The 14,082-nt window shown below is 43.8% G+C and overlaps 1 protein-coding gene across 6 annotated transcripts in view; it reads left to right on the top strand.

Annotated features, from left to right (window-relative positions):
* Positions 1–14,082, top strand: part of atp11b (ATPase phospholipid transporting 11B) — a 75,213-nt gene that overhangs the window by 20,194 nt on the left and 40,937 nt on the right. For all 6 annotated transcript variants that reach the window (XR_013793805.1, XM_079575322.1, XM_079575321.1 and 3 more), the window contains exons 7-14: positions 1,019–1,122; positions 5,784–5,831; positions 6,060–6,124; positions 8,512–8,593; positions 9,418–9,568; positions 12,266–12,463; positions 13,515–13,673; positions 13,827–14,014. Coding sequence is in view for 5 of the 6 variants with exons in the window: in XM_079575322.1 (XP_079431448.1) it covers positions 1,019–1,122; positions 5,784–5,831; positions 6,060–6,124; positions 8,512–8,593; positions 9,418–9,568; positions 12,266–12,463; positions 13,515–13,673; positions 13,827–14,014 (995 nt within the window). In the remaining variant the exon portion in view is untranslated. The remainder of the gene's footprint in view (positions 1–1,018; positions 1,123–5,783; positions 5,832–6,059; positions 6,125–8,511; positions 8,594–9,417; positions 9,569–12,265; positions 12,464–13,514; positions 13,674–13,826; positions 14,015–14,082) is intronic.

Raw genomic sequence — 14,082 nt, 5'->3', positions numbered from 1 at the left:
CACATTTTTTCTGTCTTACCACTGAGAATTAGCCTGACAGTAATTTGCTTTAGACCAAGCACTTTCAGAGAAGTTACTGAAAGTAACTGCGCTCATGAGAACCGTGTGGATTCAGCTCCCATTTGATACAAATACAACAGCTTTTCTCTCTCCTAACTATCACTGTAATGATACTTTGCTAGAGACAACCAAAAGAGTTTAAATGAATGCATGGCTGATGCAGCCCCGAGTCCGCATTTAAGAGCAGAGAAAACATGAGGCGTGCATGAGACGGAAGAAAGCCGCGAGGGAGGCGAGGCGAGGCAAACACCGGTTGACAGACCGAGCGGGACGCGAGTGGAGAAGCACTCAAGCGTTGGGAGTGACAGGGGAAAGGCCTCTCCTGCTCATCCACTTCAGCAGACTGCTCCATTTTCATGTTGTATTTGGCAAAGTAGGCGGAGAGTGAGTGAGCGCTGCTTGTCAGAGAGCCTGTTGCCGTAACAACATTTTTTCATTAATCACATTCATTAATCAGAGAAACAGCACTGTAATTTGACTGAGATGCGGGGCCCTTGTGGCTGTTGGGGCCCTACGCAACGTGCGTAATCTGCGTATTGGAAAAAACAGCTCTGGTCGTCACCATCCTCATATTCAATGTCTGAAACAAACGTGCTCTCGGTCCCCGGATTGAGTCCGTGGGAGAGAAAATGTTAAAAGCCGGCCCGTGTAATGGTCTTTAGCTTTAGTCCCGTCTTTAACTCACTAATTTTGGCTCAATCTGGGCAGAAATGGCAGAGTCTTTTTTATCTGGCAGTTTCCCCTTTTGTCAGGCACATGGCTCATTTTGCAGGATGAACAATCTACTACTTTTGTATTTGATTGTGCTTATTCCTCACGTCTTATTTCTAGTTTTCAAGACCATTGTCCAATAACTAACCACCCCAAGCTTCTCATCTTCAGCTCCATTTTTCTGTCTCCCTGTCCTTTGTTTAAAAACGTGCAGTACTCATGAGTGTATTCTTGTTCGTCTTCACAGACGCACTACTCGGTGGCAGAGACGTCGGTGTGTCAGTCAGTGTCCCAGCTGGAGTCTCTGCAGGCCGTGGTGGAGTGCCAGCAACCCGAGGCCGATCTGTACAGGTAAAACCAGAGAAATGCAAATGGGGTGGTGTTCGAGTCTCCTGGTGTGGTTTTATTAGCTCTAAGTGAGACCATCTAGCATTATCAAAGTGTTAAAATGGACAAAGGTGGAAAAACAAGCTTAGTTAGGTTAGTTAATATCTATAATAGAAAACGCTATCTCAATGGCTGCCGCCTGGGCGCCGCCATGTTTATTTCCCATACCGACTTTGAAGCTAAGCAGGGACGGGCCTGGTTAGGACTGGGATGGGAGACCGTTTGGGAACACCAGGGACCCTAGCGACAGTACTGAGTTTGTGCGTGGTTGGTGCTGGGGGCTGATCCGCCGTCACAACCACGCGAGTGCCCGAGATCTGACTGCCGTGCGTGTGCGCGCATCCAAACAGGGCGATGTGTGTGTGTGTGCGCGCGCGTTTGTGTGTGTGTGTTCGTGCGTGAATGTGTGCGCGCGTGCATCCAAACAGGGCGGTGTGTGCGCGTGCGCGCGTGTGTGCGTGTGCGCGCGTGTGTGCGTGTGCGCGCGTGTATGTGTGCGTGCGCGCATCCAAACAGGGCGATGTGTGCCATCGTCACTCACCCTAAACTGCAGCTGTAGACGCTCCGCACAGGTACAGATACATCCTCCAAAACACTTCTGCGTGTCTTTGTTTAAGTCTCTCCTGCAGTGACCGAGGCTGTGGTTCATTATAGATCCAGTGCTGGCCGCATTCCGTCTCCAAAGCTTTGTCTCCGACAAAAAGTACACGCAAAACATTGCCCAATACACGAGCCTCTAATCACACGCGCTGCTCCGACTGATTTATCCTCCGTGTGAGTAAAAGCGAAAATGAAACTACCACTTAACGAGCGCATGGCCTGCACTGCGTGGTTTTTTTTCTTTTTTTTTACTTTGCTGCTGGACCATTTGTTTTCTATTTTGCTTTCACGTATTGTGAGCCCAGAGGTACATTTTATTCTAAAGCAGCTTTGAAAGCATTGCCAATTTTATTGTAAGGTTATAAATACTGTCTAACAACGATCATTAGGCTATTTCATTTCAAAACCAACTTATTATTTTTTTGATTGTACACTACCGTGATGCACCAAACCACGGGTCCTGCACCGTGACCCAAACCGTTAGAGCTGAACCCCTAATATTTATCCATAATTATTCCGCTGTCTCTTCAATTCTATTCCCTGAGTTTAGCGAACATATTGTCGTTGTAGTTTATAAGAAAGGAGCACGGGTGCATCAAACACTCCAATTGCTGTTTGTTTGAAATTATTTTTAGCATTCATTATTTTACACATTTGTAGTGGCCATAGTTTTTGGACTGGGTTGGGAACCACTGGTCTACAGCTGAACTGTGTGACGGGTTGGACATTTCTTTGTAATCACTAATAATCTCAGAATATCAAATGTGGAGACTAGCGAAGGCCGGGTCTCAGCTAGTGAGGTAAGATTGTGTTGCAAGGTTTCTCTCATTATGTATTTGCATATTTTAAGTTAAGTTGTACTTTATTAATCTCTGTAGAGAAATTTGTTCTCTGCATTTGACCCATCCTCAATGTCTCTAGGTGACCTGTAGGAGCAGTGAGAACCGTGTTTAGCCGTGTTAAACGAGGTGTTTTGACCAGGAAAGTCCCATTGTAGTTGTAGTTGTCGTCCAGTGTCCAAAAAGGCGCTATATAAAACCAATGCATTATTATTATTATTATTATTATAGTAGCCGTTGTCATATTTCAAGCAGATATACAAACAGGAGTGCCGAGGCCAAGATGTCCAAAAGAGTAAAAAAGAAAAAGAAAAAGCAGGGATCTTAAACTCCGTATAGTTTAAAAATGTTCAAATTATGTATTTTCCTCCCCCTACATGTTCCAGCAATGTCCTCATGTAGAATGAGCCCAGACCTGTTCACCACAACTGCCTCTAAAATCCTGCACTGTCACTCAAAAAGGGTCCAAAGTGCCGTCATGCTCGAGCTTAATATAGAAGCTGCCGTTATGCGTAAGACCTGAGGTGGCAGTAGTGACTGTAAAATGACCAACTTGTATCCAGTCCCTTTAAATAAATTCTTAGCACTATAGGGCTCGCTCGGTGCATTAGTCCAAATCCGATCATACGATGCTGTAACACAAATGTAACCTCAGGAACAAATCAGGTACATAACAGTTCTGACACGTTCATTAATCTTCACATGTGGTTCAAAGGCTGCTCGGATGAAAACACTGAGGTCATAAATTGAGCTGTTATTAAATGTCTGCTGGCTCCATCACCTCCTCAGTGCTCGCTCTTCAGGCTCCGGCCCGTCTCAGCTGACTACATGAATCGATCGGGATATTTTTAGACCAGGCACTTCCCGCCCCATTCTGTTACGAGCACCTTTCTACTGTATGTTTCTCATTAATGTGTAGGTTTATCAGCTTTTATTGGTGTTCATTTGTATTTTCTTATGCATGGTTCAAACCAGGGGTACAATAAGCAGTCCTTTTGACGTCTCCAAACTTTAACGAGGCCACTACACACGATGTACCCCAGAAAGACTATAGCTTTTATTATCATGGATTAGGAATCCATAACGAATGGCCAGACATTTTATGTCGTGACACTCCTCACAAGTGTAGTGTCAGTTTGATCGATTTTGCGAAGGCTATTTGTCGGGTCGCTGCCTCCTTAACCTCTCCACAATATATGGGAGCTACGTCTGCTCAATGGGAAGGTTACCGCTAGAGATGCACCCATCATGCTTTTTTGCTTCCGATACAGATACCAATACTGCGGGGAATCTGCCGATCTCCGATATGAGCCGATACCAAGAGACTTTCTCAAAAGTGGCTTGCTTTGAGAAAAGTGAATAGTCTTACTCTTTTCTCCTTTTCTTGCAAACAAGGTGTTACATACTCAGTTCATCTTTAAAAATATGGCCAAAAATATCAGCAGTGCATATTAGAAAAACCCTCATCAGTCGTCCTCTAATAGGTATTTCTTAGTGGTGGGACTCGATTAAAATTTTAAGAGTTAATTATGGCCTTTGTAATTAATTAATCGCAATTAATCACATTCAAGCAAAATTTATTTAGGGGTTTTTATTTTTAGAGGTATATTTTAGATGCTTCTTTTGTATTTTCATGCATTTGAGGTAATTTGAAGTGGAGATGTGAGGCCTGTGTGATCCTTTCAAACACTTCAAAGACAATAACTTTACGGTGTGAAACAATTTTGACAGAGAAATAGTTTTTGGCTTTGCGTATTGTTTGTGACTCTGCTGGAAAAAGGAAACTGAAGTGTCAAAAATAAAGCGTGATTCATTTCGATTCATATTTTTTATCGCAGTAAACCTTATGTAATTAATTAATGAATCGTGATTAATCAAAAAAAGTCCCGGCCCTAGTATTTCTATTTATTTCTATGATTGAAACCTTTACTATAATAATAAATGTTTAACTATGGGCTATTTCAGAGATTAAAAGAAAAGGAATTACATCTAATTAAATTACTTAAAATATTGGCCAATATATCGGCTATCGGCCATGCCAGAGAGATCATACCGGTATATTAGAGAGAGATCGTTCTGTGTGCACCACATGCTCACCTCACTCCTGTAGTTTGACTCGTCTGTGTTGCTGGTGACACCCACCACTGTTGCGTCGTCTGCAGACTTGATGAAGAGGTTTGAGTCGTACTTTGGAGTGCAGTCATGGGTCAGCAGAGTGAACAGGAGGGGGCTCAGCACACAGCCTTGGGAGCCCCCGTGTTCAGTGTGATGGTTCTGGAGGACTTGCCGCCGACATGTACAGCCCCCGTCAGAAAGTCCAGCCGCCAGTTGCACAGTGATGTGTTGATCCCCAGGTGGAGAAGTTTGTTTATTAGCTGCTGTGGGATTCTAGTGTTGCTGAGTGATACTGAGCTAAAGCTTGCTTGCTGCTTTGTGAACGTTGATCCTGCTCAGAGATCTTCTCACACTCTCTGAAGATAGCTTCAGCACCTGGTCTTTTGGAGGGGGTTCTGTTGAGTGCCTTGAAGCAAGCAAAGAATTCATCTAGTTTATTATTCAACAGAGAGGTGTCACTGTCACAGGTTTGTGGGGGAGCCCTGTAGTCTGTGATGGTCTTTATCCCTCCCACAGACTCCGAGTGTGTCTGCTGTCTCTGAAGTGATCCGTTATCTTTTTGGAGTACTGCTTCTTGGCTTTTTTGATGTGGCCACACCGCCTTTGCTGGTTGCTGGTTACTGGTTGCCTCGCCTCCGTCAGTCTACCCCAAGGCAGCTGTGGCTACAATAGTAGCTTACCATCACCGAGTATGGAGTGAACGAATAGTGCAATGTAAAGCGTCTTTGAGTCTGTAGCATTCTCACGGTGATGTAGGCAGGGACTGTCACATGAGACTGAAAGTGAGTGGCAGAATCCTTGAAAATATACCAATCCGTTGTGTGAAAGCAGTCCCTGAGTATCTCATGTGTTAGTGAGCAATATTTTGTATGTACCACTAAAGTGTGGAAGTAGCTGTTCTCACCCAGAAGGGGCGATGATTCGGAAACAGGGCCTTGATGTTGCATATTTATTGTCTACAAAATGTACAAATCACTCCTGTGCGCTAGTGTGTCCTTTAATTAAGTCGCTCATAGTCTTGAAAATAATTGGCTATATTGTGATCACTGATGGCGCTTTGGTGTGTTGCAGGTTTGTTGGCCGCATTACAGTGACTCTGCTCGGAGAGGAGATCGTAAGGTAAGTCTAGACGTCTTCCGCTGCGAGTTTGTAATTAAATTAAAATACTACTTGCTGTCGGGCGTGATAAGAAAATGAAGTGTTGTATTTTGGACTGCTGCGCCACAGTTTGTCCCTCACAACCTTTGCTGTCTGCCCCTCTTCCACTTATCTACTCCATTTGGAAGAAATGAAAGTGCCCGATCATTTGTCAAACCTATACTTATTTTTCCCCTCGCTGTCCTTTAGACCACTCGGACCAGAAAATCTACTGCTGCGCGGAGCCAGGTTGAAAAATACCAAAGAAATATTTGGTAAGTTACTCAACAGTTTCTCAAGGTCAAGTGTGAGGAAACATTTGTGATGAAAGAAGAGAAATGTATTCATATATTGTAAAACTTACGCGACAAGACCAACTAAACCAATAAATATACTAGTCAGTTGTAAATATGCCCCTGATAATGAAAATGGTTTTCATTGGCTGTGTCCTAATGTCCACACTCGCCGTAACTCCTCCTTTACTATGTAGTGTGGCACTATACTGTATATTCGGCTACGTAGTGCACTTATTCTGTTTGCAATTTGGACACACAGCTCACTGGTTTCTCTTCGTCGCGTGTGCAGCGGCGTGGAGAAACAAGCAATATTTTTCTGGGATAAACACAGACTTAGGGGAGACTATCGCTCATTTAACAAGCTAGAGATACAGCTTTTCACCATAATGGTTAATGGTTTATTCATGAAAAATGTCCAACAGATCTCAAATAAATAGTCAAGCCCCTCCCTCTCCCCACCTGATTGGAGCTGACAGGCCAGTTCACAGGAAAGCTCATTTCATTGGTCAAGTGATTGCTCCAGGGATTCTGATTTGTGTCTGAAATCAGCAAAGGGAGGGACTTTAGGGGGGAAACAAACATTTTGTATTACTTACAGTACGTCATACACACACAAAGAACAGTGAACTTATGGACTATCACTTTAAATCTGAAAGTTACAACTTCCTGTGCATCAGCCAGGTTTAACTTTCACAGCCACCTTCCCAGACAGTGGCCCTCATTTATCAAACTTGCGTACGGTGAAATCAGAGCGTATGTGGGTTGTACGAAAAATTACCGCCTGTTTTGGGATTTATCAATCCGAGCGCACCGTACACCTGGCGTACGGTGCGCTCTAATCCTACACCGAGTCAGGAGGTGGTGTACATGGTACACTCATTTTAACTAAACACTAAACAGTGCTGGAAAACAGTTTTTAACAGCATGAATTGCACTGCCACTCCGCATATCATCCACATTGATGATTTAAACATGAAACAAGGCGACAGCGTTAATGTTTATGGGCAGACTTGATTCAGTGTTGCGCTGCATCGACATGCTCCTCCACGCCACGGGACGAGCTCAGAGGCTCAGCCCGGAGACACTAGAACCTGGACTGCGGGGATATTTTCTTTTTTTTAACAAAATAGACGGCTGCTGCTGCGCAAACTTTGTGTGGTTGTCTGCCCCGACTCACATGCTGCTGCTGTCGGGACACCGGGACTCACCTGGGTCTGTGTGAGGCCCTGCTCCGTGTTCTGGCTGGTTTGAGCGCCAAGTCTGAGGACCGTATTCCGTGGCGCGAGCAACCCGGGTGTCAAATAAACCCTTCGACAGCACCACAGCTTCCTTCGGTCCGGACGGGTTCGTAAGGTCCGGAAGCGGCGCGCGCAGGGTCTGCTGACCGCGCGCTCTCCTCTCCTCAGGGGGAGGATCGAAGCTTCGTCCCGTCGTAGCTGTCTTCGGTCCGGACGGGTTCGTTAGGTTCCGGTTGGCTGTCAGCTCTCCGCACCTGTTCCCTCCCGGAGGAAAGCTCTGCTCAGGCCAAAAGACGCGTAGTTCTGCCCCGGCTCCAGCGCTGAGTCCGCGGAGCTGACGCTGCTTTTCGCTGGTTCAGATCATGGTCCAGAGTCTGCTCGGACTGCAGCGTTACATCCACACTTTCTTCTTTTTACTACACATTATTTTTTTATGTGGTTTAATTTTATACCCTTTTTTATGTTATTTAGGCCTACAGCGTATTTAATAAACTTTTTTTTTTTATTAACCTATTTCTTTTTAGTGAATGTGATGTTGGATTGGCTATAAGGTTATTGTGGATTTCTAATAGATTCTTTAATTTTTCTCATGCGCAAAAATATCATATTTGTTGTGTTAAAAACAATTCTTTATCATTTCCTGGTTGGAGAAATGTTCCTTTTTTGCCGTGTTTCGTGCGTGCCGTAAAACCTGTGGGTGAAGCCTCCTGATTATGAATATTTTTGGCCGTTTCATTCAATGACGCTGGGATTTCTCCGTGACATTTACCATCAGCTGCTTCTGCGTACGGAAATATCTGAGCGTAAAGCACAGGTTCATAATGCCACGCGCACTCTGGCGTATATCGCAAATACACCTACACGTACACCGTTTTTGTACGCAATGTTGATAAATGAGGGCCAGTGCATGCAAATCCACATTGAAGTCTTGTCTTTGAAACTCTTTAAAGTAATCCCAACTTTGTGTACTTTAGTCACAATTCACAAGTAAACAAAGGAACTAGTGATGTTACAAGAAGCTTTTTCAAACATTCTAGGCCCATGCTCGCTCTGGCGTGCGGTGAATCATCCAAACTCCAAACATGATTGCACAAACCTGACTGTGTTGAAATGCTTTTGTTGGAACAGGTGTGGCGGTCTACACGGGGATGGAGTCAAAGATGGCCCTGAACTACAAATGCAAGTCCCAGAAGCGCTCGGCAGTGGAAAAGTAAACACCAGCTACGCCACTGACGCTATTATAAGCCTTTGCCTTTAGCACCTGCTTGGCTGTACTCATCTAAATGTCTTTGACACATTCGACGATAATGCTCGGGGCCTTTCAGCCGTGTGTTTCCTCTGATCTTTGGATTGGCTGTTCTAAATAACTTAACTCAAAAAGTGGTAAGGAACTGTTGTTGCACTTCAGTTCAGCCGTGAAGTTGTTGCTATTGGAAATGGCTTATTACCTTCCTCTTTGTATTATATAGAGAAAGTGTCTGGTGCTGCTTGATTTTACTTTATTTTTTTGTTTTGTTTTTGTTGTTGTTTTTTCCAAGTGATAAGACACTAAACTCTATCGACTGCACATATTTTTTCACAAATTATCAGTGTACAGTAATCCTTACACTCCCAAGCTCTCCCACTCGGGCCTATTACGTAAAACCTCTTGAACTCAGTAAGTTAGTGTGCACTTCTACCTATCAGTCATAATCAGTGACAAATCTGCCTTTTTTCTCGTGTCTTTGCAGTTTCATATAGAACAAAATGATTGAAAAGTTTTGCTGTTAAGTGTCTTCATTCTGCTCAGTTAAAATGTTTACAGCAAAGTTCACATTTTGGTAACAAAGCATTCCTTTGGGAACCGAATCCTTATGATGAAGACCGTGTGCAGTGTTTAGGAAAGTGTGGGCAGTGAGTCAGGAACAGTGTCTTATCAATCGAGAAAAATGATTATATAATTTTACCCTGGGTTTCAAAGTGTTGAACTCCATTGCCTTAGTACATGTGAGTGAGAAGCAGGTCTGAAATGCAGGGGCCTTTGTCGCCTTTCAGGTCCATGAACTCCTTCCTGATCATCTACCTGGGCATCCTGCTGTCCGAGGCCATCCTCAGCACCATCCTGAAGTACGCCTGGCAGAACGAGGAGAAGTGGAACGAACCATTCTACAACCAGAAGACGGAACAGGAGAGAAACAGCAGTCCTGTAAGTCCATACGGAGGAGTTTACAAATATCCAGATTATTTCCAGGTTACCCTTGAGCAGTTGAGTGCTCAAATATTTAATTGTAGTTTTTTCCTACACACATATTGCAATTACAATTAAATTGGCATTTTTGCCTTTTAAATCAGTATGCGCTTCCAGTGTGCTGTTGAGAGCCCAACACCCAGAGTATTTTGAGAAATATGATTGTACACAACAGAAAACAAAAACAAAAACTGTTGCAAATATTGTCAATTCCTTTAAATAATTCCATGATTTCCCTGTGCAGTTCCCAGTAAAGTCTCTTTAATGCACAACAGCAGTTGTCTGCCCCCAATCATCTGCTCGTAATCAAGCAAACTGGCCTCGCCCTTGTGGATGAGACTGCTGCACATGGCAGAACTCTGTTCAAGCCCAGCGGTGTGGGATGGCGTACTGGCTCCCGCAGTTTTGAATGCATGTCACACCTCCACTTTGCTGTCAGGCCGCACGGTAGTGCAGCTGACTTCTCCACTTAGGGATAAGTGCCAATGACACACTCATCTGAAGCCTGCACTTCCTTTTCCTCTATAGCTGGGCATGATTGGGGACTCATCAGCTTACCAGATCACTGTGTGGTCATGATGAGCAACACTACTTTTACAGAGACTTCCACTATAAAAAACACACACAAAAAAAAACGTCAAATAGTCACCTTTTAACCATGTAAAGAAGTACACACACGGTTTTAGACAGCAAAAATGCAAATTACTCTACACAGAAATAGCAGTAAACGGTGGCCTGGGCACAGTGCAAGTGTATGCTCTGCAAGCGTCACGTACAGTTTGTCGGTTTGGTGTTTCTCTTAAAACATGAGCATTAATCTCTCTTTTTTTAATGGGACAGTGCATGTTAATGAACATGCTGCATTGTAGCCAAAGGCAAATTTTCATCCGTACTCCCACAGGCTAGGGTCACATGGGTCACAAAACATTGCAGAATAAAATTTCCCTCTACATTAATTACATCGTTATCAATAAATGATCAAAAGTCCTCTATACATTAATCACATTAGACTTGCAAACTCATTCAGCTTCATAAACACTCATCCATGTTCACTTATCTTAATGTACACATTACATAATAAATAAATGTACAATAAAATACAACATACCCACTAGTGTGGGTGTGGGTCTTTGGTTTGCCCATAGCCATTTTTTCAACTGGGCTTTAAGCGAGCTATATGTTGGGCACAGATAACATGACAGTAGTGGTGGGATAGCAGTTTTTAATGCTTTTTTTATGATTTGTGTTGTGGGGCAAGCAAGAAACGAGGTAGTCAAGCAATAGTCAAAATGCGAAATAATCATGGAATAAAAATGTGTTTTAGCGGCACCGATGGTTAAATTTATTGTCAATATGCCGGAAATTTTGGAGATTAAATTTGACTACCTGTGCCACTTTTTTTTACATGACTTTTGAAGCAAAGTGTTGGATCAAGGACTACCCCGAGGTATTTAAATTCTGAGACCAGGTCAAGTTCTACTCCATTCAGAAAGACGTTTGATCTGGTTCCTTCGACACAGCGTTTTGAGAAGTACATGCACACAGTTTTTCAGGCATGAATCCTTGAGCCAGTCCTGCACAGAGAATAGGGCAACTGTGAGATCAGCAGTTGCTTGTTGGATGGCTTCTGCTTTAGTTTAAATTACTACATCATCTGTGTACATCTACATTAAATTACCACGTCATCTGCGTACAGAAGACGTTTGGACATGAATTTGGGTAATTATGAATTCAATAATGAATAGGTTATTGATAAAAAGAGAGAACAGAACCGGCCCAAGGATAGACCTCTGTGGGACACCAACTCCAGCCAGAGTCTAGACAGGGAGATTTGACACCATCTACTACGACGTACTGTTTCCTATAGGACAGATTTAAACCATAAAAGTGCTTTATTGCAAATGTTGAACTGTGTCAACCTGGACATTAAAATCTGATGGTTTACAGAGTCAACGGCTTTCTTCAGATCTAGGATCTAGATCTATAGTTGGACATGGCTGTTTTAGCACCTGATTTGAATATTGGTGTCACTGCAGCCACTTTCCAATCTGCATAGACTATAATCATGAATTGCGATTTCCATTTGATTGCGATAAATTCCTCAGCCCTTTGCTGAGCGAGACTGAAAACTCCCATCTTTAAACCCTTTGACGCGTTGGTGAGTATTGAAAGTGGCTGCTCAGCTGGGCTTCGTGACAGAGGAGGCGGCGATCAGGCTCCTGCCAGCTCTAATCTGTCACACTGAGCAGGATCCAGAGAGCGCAGGGACAAAGAGAGAGACAACTGTAGCTTTACACCGTGTTACAGCTGTCAGCGTCCATGAAGACGACACTCCAAAGCACTGATCACTCAAGGCCATTTCACACCTGAGGTCAGACACAAGCTTTCAAGTCCGTTATTGAGCTGCAACATTTGTGTTTTATTGTAAGTTCTGTTTTGATGTAACTTCAAAATAGAACGTAGTGACGATGGAAATTTCGTGGTTTCAGAAGAGACACAGGCTCTCAGACTTTCACCTCCACACACCTAAAAGATTTAAGGAATGCTGAATTCTTGCAGTATTTCTATCTTAAATGTTAGTGATCAGTTAGATATCCATGATCTTTGTTGGACACCTTTGATGCTGACCTGTTGCTGCACGCCTCTCGTCCGCAGATTCTGAAGTTCATCTCGGACTTCCTGGCCTTCCTGGTGCTGTACAACTTCATCATCCCCATCTCGCTGTACGTGACGGTGGAGATGCAGAAGTTCCTGGGCTCTTTCTTCATCGGCTGGGACCTGGACCTGTACCACGAGGAGAGCGACCAGAAAGCCCAGGTCAACACGTCCGACCTCAACGAGGAGCTGGGACAGGTGGAGGAACATTTTCCAAACTAACTGTACTTGTTGGAGTCGGTTTTTAGTCACTTAAGTTATTTCTAATAATACTTGACTTGGTGACGCTGTCCAAAGCTGACTGCAGGCAAATGACCAGATGCTCCTGCTTCTCAACAGAAAGTTGGACAGTCTGGTTGGCCAGGCGAGCTTAACCTCTTAACCCCCGCCTTACCCAAGTGCAAAACTGATCTAAGGTTTTGTCTTGCGTTTTCGTCACCTTTTCAACTTTTTTTTGGTCACTTTTTCATAACTTTTTTGACTGAAGAGTTTCTGCAACCACTAAAAACATGAAATTGCTGAGAAACAATTCTTGCTACTTTTGTAGTAGGGTTGCACGATTTTGACAAAAGAAACTCAGACAAACTTTTATCTGTTGCAGCTGAACCAAAGATGAGAGCCTCCACAATTCTGATTGGTGAGAAGAGAGAAAAAAAAAATCACCTCTGCCTCTTGCAGTTAGGTTTAGGCAGTAGTCAAAACCTCAATTGCGATTCGATATATCAATAAACCTTGCATCCCTACTTTGCAATGCTTTCATTTAGCCTTCAAGATTCAAAGATTCAGAGATTTTACTTGTCAATTAAATTCACTGCTCACCTCACTCCTGTAGTTTGACTCGTCTCTGTTGCTGATGAGACCCACCGCTGTTGTGTCGTCTGCAAACTTGATGAAGAGGTTTGAGTCGTACTTAGGAGTGCAGTCATGGGTCAGCAGAGTGAACAGGGGGGGGCTCAGCACACAGCCTTGGGGAGAAACCTTAGAGTCAGATCTTTGGCATGATTAAATCTTAACACTGTCATCGAGATTGTTGTTGAGACTGTTGTTTATTACACGTGGTCGGCCTCGGTTTTTAAGTTGCTTTTTGTCGCTTTTTCAGGCTGTATGTAAAAATTGTGTTTTTATCTGGCTTTTTCATTACTTTTTTATGGTAGAACTTCTTTTTCTTGTAAAATGTGGAATTATGAGATGCACAAAGGTAAATACAAAACTGCCAGCTTTTGTATTTACGTGCACGTCTCTGTCCCAGGTGGAGTACGTGTTCACCGATAAGACGGGCACGCTCACAGAGAACGAGATGCAGTTCCGCGAGTGTTCCATTAACGGAACCAAGTACCGCGAAGTCAACGGTAAATTGGTGCCAGAGGGGCTGACGGACGACTCTCCAGACGGATCCACGGCACATATGGTAATTCCCAACGAAAACGAAGCGCAAAATGTTCAGTGTGATGAATTATGAAAAGATGAAAGATACACACTGCCATTTATATGTAGGAGGGAATCTTCAGAATCTGTTTTATTTGCTATCCAATGTGTTTCGAATAATATCTGCTTCCTTTAGACGGGCGAGGAGTTGCTGTTCCTGAAAGCAGTCGCCTTGTGCCACACGGTCCAGATCAGCTACGACCAGCCCGACTGCACGGTCCCGGGGTCAGACCCGTTCTCCCATGTCAACGGCTTCTCCGCAAACCACATGGAGTACTACGCCTCCTCCCCGGACGAGAAGGCCCTGGTGGAGGCCGCTAAACGGTAACGGGACAGGCAGCACATAGAGTCAGAATCGCTCTATACTCCCTCCGCTGCTGAAGCGCTTCTGG

The sequence above is a fragment of the Gobius niger genome (genome assembly GCF_951799975.1).
Source record: "Gobius niger genome assembly, chromosome: 17".
Classification (NCBI taxonomy): Eukaryota; Metazoa; Chordata; class Actinopteri; order Gobiiformes; family Gobiidae; genus Gobius; species Gobius niger.
This window is presented reverse-complemented; position numbering and strand designations above follow the sequence as displayed.